Source organism: Salvelinus alpinus, chromosome 22, assembly GCF_045679555.1.
Source record: "Salvelinus alpinus chromosome 22, SLU_Salpinus.1, whole genome shotgun sequence".
Taxonomy (NCBI): domain Eukaryota; kingdom Metazoa; phylum Chordata; class Actinopteri; order Salmoniformes; family Salmonidae; genus Salvelinus; species Salvelinus alpinus.
Window position 1 is genome coordinate 29,098,751 of NC_092107.1, and position 16,607 is coordinate 29,115,357.

Here is a 16,607-nt window from a genome sequence, read left to right on the forward strand (position 1 = left end):
TTCCACTCTGTTTGTAATTTCAGGCCAATACGGATCCCATTGATCCATCCATCCAGGTCATGACACCGATGCAGCTGTTGGAGTCTGATATTTCAAATTCAAGCCACAGATATTCCCCTGCCATCTGACAATTTCAGTCTACATAAAAAAGACCAATAGCCAACCTCTATCTCACAGACACTAATAGGTGCCTGTAAGACCAGGGGCACCTATCTAGAATGACAGTATTTAAACAAATTCATTACAAGAATGTTCCATGATGGAGCCTAATTGATATATCGCAATGAATGTGATGATAGAAAGTAAATGTAAAGACTTATATATTTTATATGATTCTTACAAATAATTTAAATACAATCGAATGTAATCGAATGAAGGTTTATGTTAGGTAGACAATGTGTAAAACGTGCACAGTGCACATCGAAACCCCAGTGAGCTGTTTGGAGCATCCTTGAAGAGCATGCGCGCTGTATTCCTGTCTCTATCCGGTTAAACAGCTGGGTCTCTGCACGGAGAGAGACAAACGTGATTCTGCTCTGCTGTGTGTGTGACAGAGGCGACATGGCTAGGATAAAAAATATTGGGATTATTGCTTTTCTAATGCCTTCGCTTTAGAAGGCATTACATAAGAAAATAAAAAGGATGAGATGAGGCCTACGAAGACGAGACATCCACATCGCCACATGAAATGATGAGCGCCAATTCGACTCAAACACGCAAGGACTGAACACTCGGGATTGCCATTTATGAAGGAGATGCAGAATTTCATTAACATATGGAGCTTTTGTTAACGATTTGTTTTTCGTTGGTTTGTTTTAGCCTAGACTACCATCGAAAAACTGGCGTTATGGTAAGACCTACAGTATGTTTGTAATTGTGGAGCCATATATATTTAGAAAGTGTTCGTATGTTGATTGTTGATTTTTTAAACTGTTCAATTGTCATTTGTGCATGGACTATCCCGTGGACTTGTATAGGCCACTGAACAGCAGTTGAAAGCAACCTCAAATGTGACTTTGGTGATTAAAAAGGGTTGTTGTAGGTTATAGTAAATTGAAGTGATGCATAAATGATGCATTGAGGCCATGCGAAAAACTACATGATGCAAACAAGTGGAATACTTGGAGAAGATACTAGATTATTTTTGATCAGTTGAAATCTAACCTATGATTTATTAGCAAATCCTTCCTCATATAAAGGATCCCACTTTTTCCCAAAGTATAAAGGCGTTATAGAGCATGTATAGTCCTAATTCAAAACCATCTTAAATATGGTACATCATCGAAGTGTCAATCAATCAAATGTATTTATAAAGCCATTTTTACATCAGCTGATGTCACAAAGTGCTGTACAGAAACCCAGCCTAAAACCCCAAACAGCAAACAATGCAGATGTAGAAGCACGTGTCAAGTAGGTGTCCTTATTGATGCTACATTGATGCCCAGACAAAGCAGGTGCATTACACAGGCCTCAGTGGTGAATATCTCACTCTGTTTTCTTCCCACACATCCTTTCAGTCAGAGAGCCCAAGATAAAGACCCCCCTCTCTCTCTTACACACACACACATTTCCCTCCAATCTAGTATTGAATGGGGTATTCAGTGGCCTGTTTGTGTTAGATCACAAGCCACTGTCGGCCTCCTGGGCTCTAGCATTTGGGTCCAGCAGTGGTAGAAGAAGGGGGAATGGTTGGAGGCTTGTTGTCTGGGTTAGGAAAATGGAGGTGAAAATGAAAGATATGATGCCAGTATGCCACCAGTCACATTTTATTTACAACCCTTTTTCTCCCCAATTTCATGATATCCATTTACAATCTTGTCTCATCACTGCAAGTCCCCAATGGGCTCAGGAGAGGCGAAAGTCGAGTCATGCGTCCTCCGAAACACGACCCGCCAAACCACGCCTGCTTAACCCAGCCACACCACTGTGTCGGAGGAAACAACTTTCAACTGACAACCAAAGTCAGCCTGCAGGCGCCCCCCCCAGCCAAACCCTCCCCTAACCCGGACAACGCTGTGCCAATTATGCACCGCCCTATGGGACTCCCAGTCACGGCCGGTTGTGACACAGCCTGGGATTGAACCCGGGTTTATAGTGACTCCTCAAGCATGGCAATGCAGGGCCTTAGACCACTGCGCCTCTCAGGAGGCCCCATACCATACATTTTCAGCTACAGAGAGATTTAAGAAGAATATTACAACAAAACATTCCGTAACTGCAGTTAAAAACTTTCTGCAAATCACTGGCTAAACACACTGTAGGCATAACCAGATTTTCTTCAATAAATACAGTCTTGCAGCAGCAGAGCTTGGTGCAGCTCCTCAATCTTTACACATGCATCCATTTTATTTCAGTTGTCAATAAAATACTGTCCAGGATCTGGCTTTTGTGATCATTTTAGCAGCCATTTATTGAGCGGTTTTTAGTGACTGTGGCTTGTTTATGGCTTGGCCAATGGAAATGCAACACAAAGTGTAAATAACCCAAGACAGGTCCATTCCCTAACAAAATATTAATGCAGCGCTCCATATATATATATATCCCTTGCTGGCTGGCTCTTAAAGTACTGGTAAGTGCCGGCCCTGGACCACTCTCAGGAGTGGCTGAGTGTATTCCACACAGGTCACGCATGGAGAGGCTGTCCTTGGCTGAGCATACTCTCAGCTCACACCCTAAAATCTGGGTCAGAATTTACAGAAATGTATACATATAAATAACTCCTACTCTTGGACTCATACTCCTGCCTTATAAAAACCCAAAATATAATACACATTTGGTCACAACAACAAAAAATGTGCAGAAATGCCACAGTAAGGTTTTTATATTGGAAAAACAAATGATTAAAACTGGCAAAATGTACAAGATAGTCTAAGATGTGAAGGTAGGCTAAAGCATATGAAAGGGAGCTTACTCTAGAGCTTAACTATGTTTATGATCATCAACTTGTCTGTACTGCACCTGAAGACAGTCCTTGGGTTCCAGGAAGTAAGGAGCAACATGAAAAGAAAAACAAAGGACAACAACTAAAGAAGTACCTAGGTGCTTGCCTGGGGCAAGGTAGTTGTTCTGAGGCAAAACTCACAAACACAGAAAACGTGTAAGAGGGAGCTCTGTCTGGCATATCAGGATATGAATTTGGATGAATATTCAAGAGATTTATCTGACTCTGCAAGAGATTTGTCTTGTCCTGAAACTTAAGAGATTTGGCAGGTTTTTGGACAGATAAATGTATCTGTTTGTACAGGCTCTCTTAGTCACGGCAGTGCTTTATTGCCAGCCTTCCCATAATTCTTGAAGCTGGTCTCTAATGTTTATTCTCCATTTAAAAGTAGCCTATTTTGCATGTGTTTAATGCCTTTAATCATCTGATATCTGTACTAGCATAACCCAAAATTGTTAATGCCATACACACAGTCCTGGTTAAACTGTGTGTTGTTTGAGCAATGATCTACATTCATTAGTGAAAAGCTCAGCTTCATAACAGTAGGAGTCCTATTTTTGATATATCTTCAAAAGGGAAGAGCCTACCCACAACTCAGTGGGTGATGAGAAATACTGGCATTACCTCTGTCTTGTACTGCCCAGTTGAGATTGACAAGTGCAATCTGCTTTCTGCAAAAACAAGTATGTTATTGCTGAAAGGGAGGGGGTTAAAAGGCTGACTGAGCAAGATGTGTTGACCTCACACTGTTGGTTCCTGTCAGAAACTGACGAATTAGATGATGACACAATGAATCTCTCATTGTGGTTAAAAACTGTAATTTAATCACTAGCTAACGATACTGAAGCTGTCATTTTTGTGAAGGAAAACTTGCATCTGATAATTATTCTATAAACTCTTTCTCTAAGCTTATTTTCATTCCACTCTGGTCTCGCTTGGTGTTGGCAAGAAAGAACGCCGTCACATCTCAAGCCTTTGTCTAGAACTGGGCCATGTTCCAAAGCTGAGTCTGAGATGAAGGTCAGAGGTTACTCTGACAAGAGCAGGATCTAGTTTTGAGACCATTCAGGCAATTGGTTTTGTGTCATGCATGCCAACTACATATTGTAGACATAGAACGTATAGTTTGCCATCTTGTAGAGGAGGAAATGGTGGCTGACTTAGGCTCACCTCCTGTCCTTTATAATAGAGACGTATACAACCATAATCACTCTGCCTCAATAATACAATATTTCTCCTGTGTCTCCTATCTGTAGTTTCATCTCTGGGGATAAGACGAGAAAGCTGAGCCTTGACCTCATTCAGACTGCCTTCCATTGGCTCTGGAGGAGGTGGGCTGAATCATCCTGACTCGAGAGGTTCTGTCTATGCATTACTGTCGAGATACGTACATCAACAAGCTATGGAGTGGAACCTCTTGCTCAAACGGCTCAAGGTCGAGGTACATCTAAGGACATTTGACCAGTAAGGTCTACCAACTCGTGATTCCTGTTCTTCTCGTTCTGAGAATTATTGTAGATCACAAGAATCGTTTTGCTGAGATGAGTAGACAAGGGGGTATGTTACTGGGATAGAATGCTCTGTATATGTTTGGAGCCAGCGGCAGGCTGAGATAAAGAGGGGATCGATGGCCAAGCCCCTCTACAGACTGCAGCGTTTCCTCCGGAGGGCCCAGCTGTTCCTGCTCTTCCTGGGTGTGGCCTACATCATGGCCGGGAGCGTCCTGCTGCTCCAACGGGCCAGCCTGGTGGTGACCCAACGAGGGGCCACCAGCCCTCCACTGCCCTCCCTGCCCTCCATACCATCACCACCCCGGGCCCTGGAGCTAGGGATACCACCCGTGAGGGTAGGAGGCTACGGGAGCAGGAGCTCACGGATCATGGCCAGGGGGCAGGGGTACCAGCCTGGGAGCCTGTTGGACAACAGGACTGGAGCACGCTGGCTCATGTCGAGGAATCTGGAGATCCGACACCTGCGGCGGCGCTGGTTCCACAGCCTGATGACGGAGAAGGATATGTCACAGGTGGAGAGGAGCACCCCCAGGAGGAATGTGCCTCACAAAGGTACCTACCGACCTATCCCAGAAATTAGGAAAATTATTCTCTGCCATTTAGAGTGGAGGTTCTGAAGGGGTATTGTATTCTATAAATTAGCTATGTGGCAACTCCTCAAGTTTTGGAGATGCTACCTGAGAAAGTGGTTGACAAAATGAAGTAACACAATGACAGACTACTTAACCTGTAACTAATGCTTTGCTGATTTATGTATGTTTTGTTTGTTTGGTCTCATGTCAAGGTTCTTACATAGGCTGCTTTCTGGATAATTCCAAGGAGCGGGCTTTAAGGGGGTTTGTATTTACGGATTTCCGCAAAATGACCAGCACCATGTGCCAGGATACCTGCTCAACGAGGTAAATATATCTCCATCCTGCTTCAACACACTATTATCAGATCTTTCAGAACATAGGAAATATTTCACATCTCAGGAGGAGCATATCATCAACATTATACAACCCCCATTCCCATTCTATAATCTCTGCAGATTAAACTGTACAGAATCTGTGTATCTGGAATGCACTCACAGGTAGGCAGACTATAGAATTAGCATAGCATATGTATATGCTCACCCCGAGGAGCTCCATGATACTTGACTTGTATGAACTAGTAATGGAAGAGGGTTTGGGGGAAAGAGTGTAAGCACAGACCTACAGTTGCGGGAGCAGAGCTCTAGCTGGCTTGTCCCAGGCTGAGAATTTGAAGCTTCCGAATTAAGGACGTGTGAGCAGAGGAGGTGAGGAGTTTTGTAGTCTCAGGGTAGATGTTGGGGGGGGGGGGGTGGTTGGAGAGATGGAGTGATCTGCAGTGAGGGACTAGGGAGCGACAGGCAGGCAGACTGCTTCAGTTTCTGTCAGTATTAATTGTGCAGCAGAGCAAAGGGAGCGAGACATATGGTACTCCCCTAATTAACCCCTAGGGTAGAGTAGCGTGCTGCATTTACATTGCTGTTGAATTCATTATTAACATACTGTATGTTCTCATGTTATATGCCTGGTTCAGCATAGTTATAGAAAAAACATTACTCTTGAAAAAGAAGACTCTTTAGGCAATCAATATATTAAATACGTTTCTTATGAATAACCAGATTGTTTAGAGATTACGGATGTGTTGTGAATACTTTGAATTGATGTTCATATCTATCTGAATGTCATTTATTACAGTGGCTACCAGTTTGCTGGTCTGGAGTATGGGTCGGAGTGTTACTGTGGCAACCACATCACCAGCCTGCGTGTGAGAGACAAGGAATGTAACTTGGACTGTAAAGGGGAGAAAGGCTCAATGTGTGGCGGTGTTGGGCGCCTGTCAGTGTTCACGGTGGAGGATGTGCTTCCAGGCCAGAGGAGATGTGAGTATCAGGGACCTGTTCCAATCTTGAGAGCTGGGGAAAAACAGGAGATGTGAGTATCATGGACCTGGTCCAATCTTGAGAGCTGGGGAACAGCAGGAGATGTGAGTATCATGGACCTGGTCCAATCTTGAGAGCTGGGGAACAGCAGGAGATGTGAGTATCAGGGACCTGTTCCAATCTTGAGAGCTGGGGAACAGCAGGAGATGTGAGTATCATGGACCTGGTCCAATCTTGAGAGCTGGGGAACAGCAGGAGATGTGAGTATCATGGACCTGGTCCAATCTTGAGAGCTGGGGAACAGCAGGAGATGTGAGTATCAGGGACCTGTTCCAATCTTGAGAGCTGGGGAACAGCAGGAGATGTGAGTATCATGGACCTGTTCCAATCTTGAGAGCTGGGGAACAGCAGGAGATGTGAGTATCAGGGACCTGGTCCAATCTTGAGAGCTGGGGAACAGCAGGAGATTGGGTCAAGTTGATAACGCATTGCATTCACTTGAGACTCTCCTGTGTTTGCAGACAGGAACGTGCGTTACCGCGGCTGCTTCAGGGAGCCTGAGAACAGCTCCTCTACATCTCTGGTCCATGTGCTCCAGCTCAACCTCACCTCCCAGTCCTGCATAGAGGCCTGCATGAACAAGGTTGGACCCCTAGGGTACCATTGCCAGGATTTTGCAGTATGACGTTGCTTATACATACATTGTGAAGCATTTACTATGTGCCTATGAAGACTTTTTAAATGCCCTATAAACCCATTATACGTTTTAGTTTGTTTAAAGTGTGACCGAATTTGCCTGGCCTAGGAGTTTCCGCTGGCTATGCTGAGGAGTCCGGACTGTTTCTGTGGTTACGCTACTCCTGACTTCACTCTCCATGAGCCGGCTGAGGAGGAGCACTGTTCACAGAGCAACACCACTGAGGCCTCCTTACCATCAACCCTCCAGCGCTTCTACCAGGTCTACCAGACACCTGTCCAAGGTAACACGGTCAGACAACCACAAAAGCATTCTTCCTTCAAATCCAGGACTGCCAACCTTGTGAAATAATTTTAAGCACCACTTTGGCTTGACACCAAACTCCACTTTGCACCACGGAAATTCAAATCAATCACTCAAATTGTGTTGGACTTTGTCTTCTGCAATTCGGTATGCTTCTGAGCAGACTATGTACAAATCCCATCCTAACTTAAAATGTTACATTCCTTTCTCCCAGACTCCAGATGCACAGAGAAGAAGTTCCTACCAGAGAAGTCCAGTTCATTGGTAGCGCTCTCCAGCTTCCCAGGAGCAGGCAACACCTGGGTCAGACACCTCATAGAGTTGGCCACAGGATACTACACAGGCAGCTACTACTTCGATGGAACCCTTTACAACAGAGGTCAGCTCCTATACTGTACAGCCACTGTATGTTTACACAGGATAGGAAAGAGGCCACCCACACTTTAGGAAACCATTTTTGTCCTTGGCCATCTGTTGTGCAGATCCAGCTATTTGTCTCAGTCCATAATGAATTCAAGATTATTTTTTTAAAGTTATCATCCATACCCCTCTGTCTTGCTTGGTTTATATGGCCAAAGATAAAAGCAAAATATTTCCCATATGGTTTGTGCATCTGTGTCTTGGTGTTGTGTAGGCTTCAAAGGTGAGAAGGATTACTGGAAGAGTGGTCGGACCATCTGTGTGAAAACACATGAGAGTGGGAGGAGAGAGATAGAGATGTATGATTCTGTCATCCTGCTGATCAGGAGCCCATACCGTTCCCTCATGGCTGAGTTCAACAGGAAGTGTGCAGGACATCTGGGATACGCCTCTGATCAGCACTGGAAGACCAAAGGTACAGGGCCAGCCTGGAATCTGGGTTTTATTGTGGCTTGTATTAATCATGTACAGTATAGTACACCAGCCAGTGGGAGTCCTTCTGGGACCGTGTTTTGTTTTTTATTACAGGGGGGAGGGTCTGTGTGTCTGTCTGCATTGTGTGAGTTGATGTTCTTTCTGAAAAGCACTGCACAATAACATGCCCACCCCCACACTTCTCGTAGAGTGGCCTGAGTTTGTGAGCAGCTACGCCTCCTGGTGGGCATCCCACGTACTGGACTGGCTGCGGTTCGGCCAACGGGTCCTAGTGGTCCACTTCGAGGAACTCCAGACAGCGCTGGTGCCCCGGCTACGATCCATCGCCTCCTTCCTCAACACCACAGTGACCGAGGACAGACTGCTGTGTGCCGAGAGCAACCAGGATGGACACTTTAAACGCTCCGGGGCCCGACAGACCACCTTCGACCCCTTCACACCCGACATGAGAGGACTGATAGACGGGCTGATCCGTGCTGTGGACCAGGCTCTCCGTGACAGAAACCACACAGGCCTTCCACTGGAGTATCTGCCCAGATGATGGACCGCTGAACTCTGATAACCCTGATCTCTACCTTGTCCACCACCCTGTCCCTCCTCAGTTTTCACTGCCTTAAAGCTGTGGTGGCACGGATGGATGGATACCTCCAATCCAACTCAAGAGAAAGCGTTTCAAATCAGGAATGTGCCCTGCAAAGGAAACATAGAGGCTATTCTCACAAAGCACTTTTTATGCTTTAGAAGCGCTGGTTTATTAAAGTGCTGTTTTTCTGTTTTAGATGTGTTTTGGTTTTTGGGACATTGCCTTATTGGAGGTGAACTGATAAGTGTACCAAACAATGGAAACAGTTTCCTCTGTTTTAAATCAACTCTAAATAAACTGTACCTCCTATAAAAACTATAGGCTACATCCTGTGGTACAATCCACTTTTGAGTTTTGTTTTTGTGATCAAAATATAAAAACTCAATATATTGGATTATAACATAATAAAGTGACATTTCAAATATCTAATGCAGGCAACGTCTTCAGAAGAGGGATACTGTTGTTATATGAGTTAACATTGGAGTGTTTGTAAGGTGGTGTTTTAGGCATATACAGAATTAATGGGTTCCTATGGTAATACTGACAAAATATAATTAGACCATCAAATTACCGAAGTAACCAAAATATACCTCTATCCAAAAAATATTTTTCGGGATCAACTACACTACAGCCAAGGGAAGTGGAACAAATCTGTCAGGTATTTTGAGTGCTACATCCCCAGAGAGGAGTGGTGGAAAAAGTATCCGATTGTCATACTTGAGTAAAAGTAAAGGTACATTAAAGGGAATTGACTCAAGTGAAAGTCACCCAGTAAAACACTACTTGAGTAAAAGTCTAAAAGTATTTGGTTTTAAATATACTTAAGTATCAAAAATTATTTCAAATTCCTTATATTAAGCAACCCAGATGGCATGATTTTCTTGTTTTTTAAATTTACGGATAGCCAGCGACATACTTCAACAATCAGACATAATTTACAAACGAAGCATTTGTGTTTATTGAGTCTGCCAGATCAGAGGCAGTAGGGATGACCAGGGATATTCTCTTGATAAGTGCGTGAAGTAGACCATTTTCCCCATTTCAAAAAGATATCGAGTACTTTTGGGTGTCAGGGAAAATGTATGGAGTAAAAAGTACATTATTTTCTTCAGGAATGTAGTGGAGTAAAACTTGTCAAAAATATAAATAGGAAAGTACAGATACCCCAAAAAACTGCTTAAGTAGTACTTTAAAGTATTTTTACTTAAGTACTTTACACCACTGCCAGAGAGGAGAGGGATAGTGTGTAGGCCCATGACAGAATGATCTGTCCCAGGTCAAGAGAGCAGCGCTGGACCAGGCCAGACAGACAGTCCCAGCCTGCATGTTTAGCCCAGGGAAGAGGGGCAAGTCACTAGTCCTCTACTAATTTGTACTGAGCTGATAAGAGCAGCAGCACTGGTTGTGTGGGCGATGCACTTTGGACCAAAGTGTCTGGATTTACAATTGTATAATATGGTACTCTCTCTTTCTCTCTCTGCCTCGTTCTCTCTCTGTCTCGGTCTCTATCTCTCCCTCCCTGTCTGCAGCATCGAATACACTCATGGAAAATATTTGATAAATGTTTTTGGGAAAACAGCTGTGATATATCAAAATACCAAACTACATCTTGTATTCCTATTAGGCCTTATTACACAAATACACATAAAGCGTGTATATCCTGAAAATAAAAAGGTATATTTGAGCAGAGACCATGGGTATGCAATGTTGACGTGGGATTCTGGGAAATGGGGAATACATGCTGAGCTCATTCTTCTATTGGTGGCTGAAGTAGAGTTGTTATTAATATCCAGTGCCACTTGGTGAAAGTGAATGCTACAATACAGATTGGAGGTTGGTATTGGTATGTGCCAGTCTATTGTTTTTCCAGTCTAATGTACACTTGGTGTCATCATGTGGACATTAAGTCACATTTTGGGATTATGGGTAAAGGTATAGTTCCCTCAATATATACTATTTTCAATTTACTTTGGCTGTAGTCGATTCACCATCGCCATACCACTACTGCAACTATGGAAGAATAAACAAACATTCAATCAAGAGGTTACTAAAACGTATTGTGTCTGAACCTGCAATTTACCTCAACACTGATAAAGTACACTGTGATGTACATATACCTTAATGCTGTCCACATCATACCTAAATCACCAGTTCACATTGTCTTTTCTTTATCAGGCATTGTAATATAAAATCCACCAGATGGTGTCAGGGTAAGACCTATAGAGCATCCTAACAGGACAAGTAATGCACGCTACAGCCATTCCATAAGCATATCGTCCAGATATGACAACAATAAATATTATTTTTATCCATGGACAAGTTTTTGACAAAACTGCACGATAGAAAGCATGTGTACACATTCATTTCATTAGTATGATTTGTGTGTGGTGATTTTGTATGTTTAGTTGCATGGTGAGCCACACGGTCCCGTGTGGCTCAGTTGGTAGAGCATGGCGCTTGCAACGCCAGGGTTGTGGGTTCATTCCCCACGGGGGGACCAGGATGAATATGTATGAACTTTCCAATTTGTAAGTCGCTCTGGATAAGAGCGTCTGCTAAATGACTTAAATGTAATGGTGTATTCCGCTGAGGCGTCATTTTTCTCCCCTATTTCTGGCAGCAGGAGAGAGGTGTCAAGGTGTTACATTTAAGAGGCTCATCAGCTTATTCGGGATATGGGTCAGCAAAGGTGGAGTTGCTTTTCGACCCACCTCCCAGCACACTCTCTCTCTCTGTGTGTCTCTCTCTCACGCACACATGCACACACACACACACTGCCATAGCCTACCACCCAGGATTCAAATTAATCAATAAAGGCCTATCTAGTCATAGGAGATAATCCCTGATATTTAGTAGGTCTGTCCATATTCAAATATAGTAGGTCTGTGTAACGGTTTTCTTCTGTGGAAGGAGGAGAGGACCAAAGCGCAGCGTGATTAGTGTTCATCTTAATTTAATGACACTCAAAAAACTGAACACTACAAATTACAAAAAAACAACAAATGTGAAAAACCGAAACAGTTATGTCTGGTGCAGACACACACAAAGAGTGAAGACAACCACCCACAAAACCCAACACAAAACAGGCTACCTAAATATGGTTCCCAATCAGAGACAACACAAAACACCTGCCTCTGATTGAGAACCATATCAGGCCAAACACAGAAACAGCAAAACATAGAAATACAAACATAGACTGCCCACCCCAACTCACGCCCTGACCATACTAAATAAAGACAAAACAAAGGAAATAAAGGTCAGAACGTGACAGTACCCCCCCCCCCCCCCCAAGGTGCAGACTCCGGCCGCAAAACCTGAACCTATAGGGGAGGGTCTGGGTGGGCATCTGTCCGCGGTGCTGGCGCTGGACGTGGACCCCACTCCACCATTGTCTTTGTCCGCTTTCTTAGCGTCCTTTGAGCGGCGAACCTCGGCGCCGACCTTGGCCTGGGAACCCTAATAAAGGGCCCCACTGGACAGTACCCCGACGCAACACAAAGGAAATAAAGGTCAGTGTCTTTGTGGGCTATACTCGGCCTTGTCTCAGGATGGTAAGTTGGTGGTTAAAGATATCCCTCTAGTGGTGTCGGGGCTGTGCTTTGGCAAAGTGGGTAGGGTTTTATCCTGCCGTTTTGGCCCTGTCTGGGGGTATCGTCGGACGGGACCAGTGTCTCCCGACCCCTCCTGTCTCAGCCTCCAGTATTTATGCTGCAGTAGTTTATGTGTCGGGGGGCTAGGGTCAGTCTGTTATATCTGGAGTATTTCTCCTGTCTTATCCGGTGTCCTGTGTGAATTTAATTATGCTCTCTCTAATTCTCTCTCTCTTTCTCTCTTTTTCTCTCTTTCTTTCTCTCTCTCGGAGGACCATGCCTCAGGACTACCTGGCTTGATGACTCCTTGCTGTCCCCAGTCCACCTGGCCGTGCTGCTGCTCCAGTTTCAACTGTTCTGCCTGCAGCTATGGAACCCTGACCTGTTCACCGGACGTGCTACCTGTCCCAGACCTGCTGTTTTCAACTCTCTAGAGACCGCAGGAGCGGTAGAGATACTCTGAAAGATCGGCTATGAAAAGCCAACTGACATTTACTCCTGAGGTGCTGACCTGTTGCACCCTCGGCAACCACTGTGTTTATTAGTATTTGACTCTGCTGGTCATCTATGAACATTTGTACATCTTGGCCATGAGGACTGGCCACCCCTCATAGCCTGGTTCCTCTCTACGTTTCTTCCTAGGTTCTGGCCTTTCTAGGGAGTTTTTCCTAGCCACTGTGCTTCTAACACATATTCACATCTCTAATGTCTCCCGTTTATGAAATGTTTTGTAGCTGTCAAATTTGCTCTCATTCAGTGCTGTATTGTTCTGCCTGACAAAAATACATACAGTTACACATGTTTTGATGTTGTGGCTATTGCAATTGGCTCTAAGGAAAACACCTCCTAAACTCAGTAAGTGTAGAATAATGGTTGGCTGGAGGGGGTGGGGGTTTGAAGTTTATACATGCATAATCTATGAGCAGAATTACTGTTTTAGCCACAAAATCCCTAGTTGGGAAGTGATTGTTTACTGGAAGGTAAACATTTTCCCTCATGTGGGCCAGCCCCCTAGAAATTCGAGTTCAAATCAATGAGCTTTAGCCCCTAGCCATTTGAGTGACAGCTAGCAAGATCCACACACAGCAGAGCGAGAGACAGAGCAATGATGTTGTGCACATATCTGCACATGGGACGTAATGTAGTACGCAATTTTCGGCGACCACTTCTGGGTCATGGGTGTTACTTTCAGAACTACTGGCGAAAAAGCATACAAAGTACCAGAGAATATCTTTGAAAGATAACTTTCCAAGTCAAATTTGTTCTAATTCAGTGCTGTATGGCTCTGCCTGACAAAAATACATACAGTTACAAGTTTTTTTGTGTTGTAGCTATTGTAACTGGCTCTAAGGAAAACAAGTGGGCTGAGACAATGAAAATGGTCATTTGTGGGGCCTCCCGAGTGGCGTTGTGGTCTAAGGCACTACATCGCAGTGCTAGCTGTGCCACTAGATATCCAGCGCGACCAGGAGACCCATGGGGCGGCACACAATTTGCCCAGCGTTGTCTGGGTTAGGGGAGGGTTTGGCAGGGATGTTCTTGTCCCATCGCGACCTACCGATTCCTGTGGCGGGCCGGTAGCAGTGCACGCTGACACGGTCGCCAGTTGTACCGTGTTTCCTCCGACACATTGGTGCAGCTGGCTTCCGGGTTAAGTGGGGATTGTGTCAAGAAGCAGTGCTGCTTGGTTGGGTTGTGTTTCGGAGGATGCACGGCTCTCGACCTTCGCCTCTCCCAAGTCCGTACCGGAGTTGCAGCGATGAGACAAGACTGTAACCACCAATTGGATACCACGAAAACAGGGTAAAAAATAAAACTGTCATTTATTTTCAGTCAAAGATTCCTCTATGGATTTTATATGTTCAGCATCTTGCAATTACGTTAGGATGCCCCCCTAGATTTGACTCCAAATCCATAATGTAGTCCAAAATCCAATATGGCTGCCACAGTACCATTGACTCTCATGAGTCTCATCTTTTTTGGGGGGACAGCTATTGCTCCGTGTAGTGAATCTGTTATTCAATGCATTTGTATGGGCTAATAGCAGTAAGGCCAAAAATCTTTTTTCATCAGATAATGTTTTAATATTTTTGTTTGATACCTCAAGGGGTCTTAAAATTCCAAATCAAACAGCAAAATGATCCTTGGTATGACCTTCTTAAAACAACTGGTTTAATCACCTGTATATACATGTTTTAAATGACAGACATCTTTCAGATTTGTGTACTGTACTTATGACCTGTACTCCATATTATTTTTGTTTAATTACAACTATGTTGGGAATCCAATAGGCCTGCCATAATTACACTCAAACGCCATTGTCTGGATATAGAAAAGGCAGCAGACTGCTTGGCATGGCAACACCAAGTATTCCAAGTCACAAGCCTCTTTGAGGATCAATGAGGGAACTCGGAGGCTCCAACAAAAGGAAAGAGAACCCTGGACACCCTCTGCATATGTCTACAACTTGTGGTATACTAACTGTGGTATAACTTGTGCCTCCAGGATTGGGCTCTTAAGTCACTTCCTTATTATTTAGAAGTAAGGTTTGATTCATTGTTAGTCCAATCAGGCAGCCTGAATCCAACATGAACTCCCTCTGGCTCCCTGCATTTGTGATGCACATTGGGATGTGCAGGAACCTTGGACCCCAAAACATTTCATTTCAATAGCTGAGCCCATTTGTTTTTTCTTAGACACAGTTGCAATAGCCACAACATCAAAAGATATGTAACTGTATGTATTTTTGTCAGGCAGGACCATACAGCACTGAATGAGCGCAAATTTGACTCAGAGAGTTGTCTATCAATCAGCTACCAAACATTTTAGGTTACATTCATCATACATATTCATATTCATCATAAATGTTAATAGTTGATATTTCTGCCTATTGTATCTCTGTGTATACAGGTCTATATTTCCTAGATGCATTAAGATATCCTAATGCGGTTTATTTGTGTATGTCAGGCAGACAACTGACTATTTGTATTCCAAATTTGAGCAATATCAGCGCTTGCAATATTGGGTTACATGAGTTTATGTGACCCATCCCCCCCCCAGCCAAGCATTATTCAGCACGTTTTGAGTTTAGTTTTTGAGTAAAATATTTTTTCACAACCAACCATTTAATAAATGGGAGGCATTAAAGATGTGAAAAAATATGGTTGTGTTTTGTTCGACCTCGGATAGGGGTATAATATATATTTTTTATGTCTAAATTGGTACTGGTTTCCTGAAATGCGTCGTCAAAACAGCTGAAATGACTGACGCAGACAAATATTGAGGAGCTCAGGGGATACACGCGCAGGGAAAACCCTTCGTTAACGTTAATTATTCCCTCAACACCTGAGAGCAAATTCAATTTAAGTGTGAGGCCTATCATTGTCACATAAACGCATCAGACCAATTATTACTCGGTGCATATTGTTCATGCAACAAGCTGTCTCCATGGCAAAGGAAACAAATAAGTTAAATTATCCTAGAAAAAATACTTTCAGTTTTTCATCTTCATCACTGTTATTAGTGCCAAATAGAAAATGTCTAATTATATTTCTTTAGAGCCCTCTCTGTAAATCAAAATGTGATATTCTATAGAATATAAGGCTACTATCTTGACAAGGCTTTGTGGGACGGTAATGTGTTTCAGAGACTCCAACGTGCGTTGACAATCCTCTTATAGTATGCCTTACCGAATATGGATTAGGTCCGGGTGCAGCACCCGTTTTGCCTACAGGTCACTTTGAAAGGGCTTTGCTTGAATTGGCGTGGTTGGTCTTGGCCTGCTATAATGTACAGTATATATTCGTTAGAAATTCAATATAAATAAGTTTGACATTGAAGAAAATATCGCTTTATTTTGAATGTTTTAGTAATCTAAGTTTCTGCAACCTGTTGAGCATCAGGTAACCTTGACTTTCCAAGGATACCTTACAATAATACATAATGTTATTCTGTTTGAATCTAATGAGCTAATATTATAAGGTGAGAAAAATGTAACTTGTGTGTGGAGTGTACCTGTGTAGGGCGCGCTAGCCGTGTGAAGCGCGAACAGCGGGATGTAAGGCGCTCTCTAGGGTGCTGAAGTTGACAGACACAACGGAGCTCCTGCCTCTGCCTCACTCTATCATACAGACCAGAAAGATAATGAGGTGTTGTGTCTTCAACTGGGAAACGGTATGACATTTTACATGAGTGAAAATATAGAGAATACTGAAATGGTGAGGTGAGGATTACTGG

General features: G+C 43.6%; 1 protein-coding gene across 1 annotated transcript; it reads left to right on the plus strand.

Moving 5' to 3' along the window:
- The first annotated feature begins 452 nt into the window (after nucleotides 1-452).
- On the plus strand, nucleotides 453-10,821 carry LOC139549378 (sialate:O-sulfotransferase 1-like). The gene is made up of 9 exons (XM_071359828.1): nucleotides 453-850; nucleotides 4,198-5,004; nucleotides 5,237-5,351; nucleotides 6,159-6,343; nucleotides 6,865-6,986; nucleotides 7,149-7,323; nucleotides 7,558-7,722; nucleotides 7,978-8,178; nucleotides 8,387-10,821. Exons 2-9 carry the CDS (start codon nucleotides 4,569-4,571, stop codon nucleotides 8,737-8,739), a joined length of 1,752 nt encoding a protein of 583 aa, XP_071215929.1. The 5' UTR covers nucleotides 453-850; nucleotides 4,198-4,568; the 3' UTR covers nucleotides 8,740-10,821.
- Nucleotides 10,822-16,607: the final 5,786 nt, after the last annotated feature.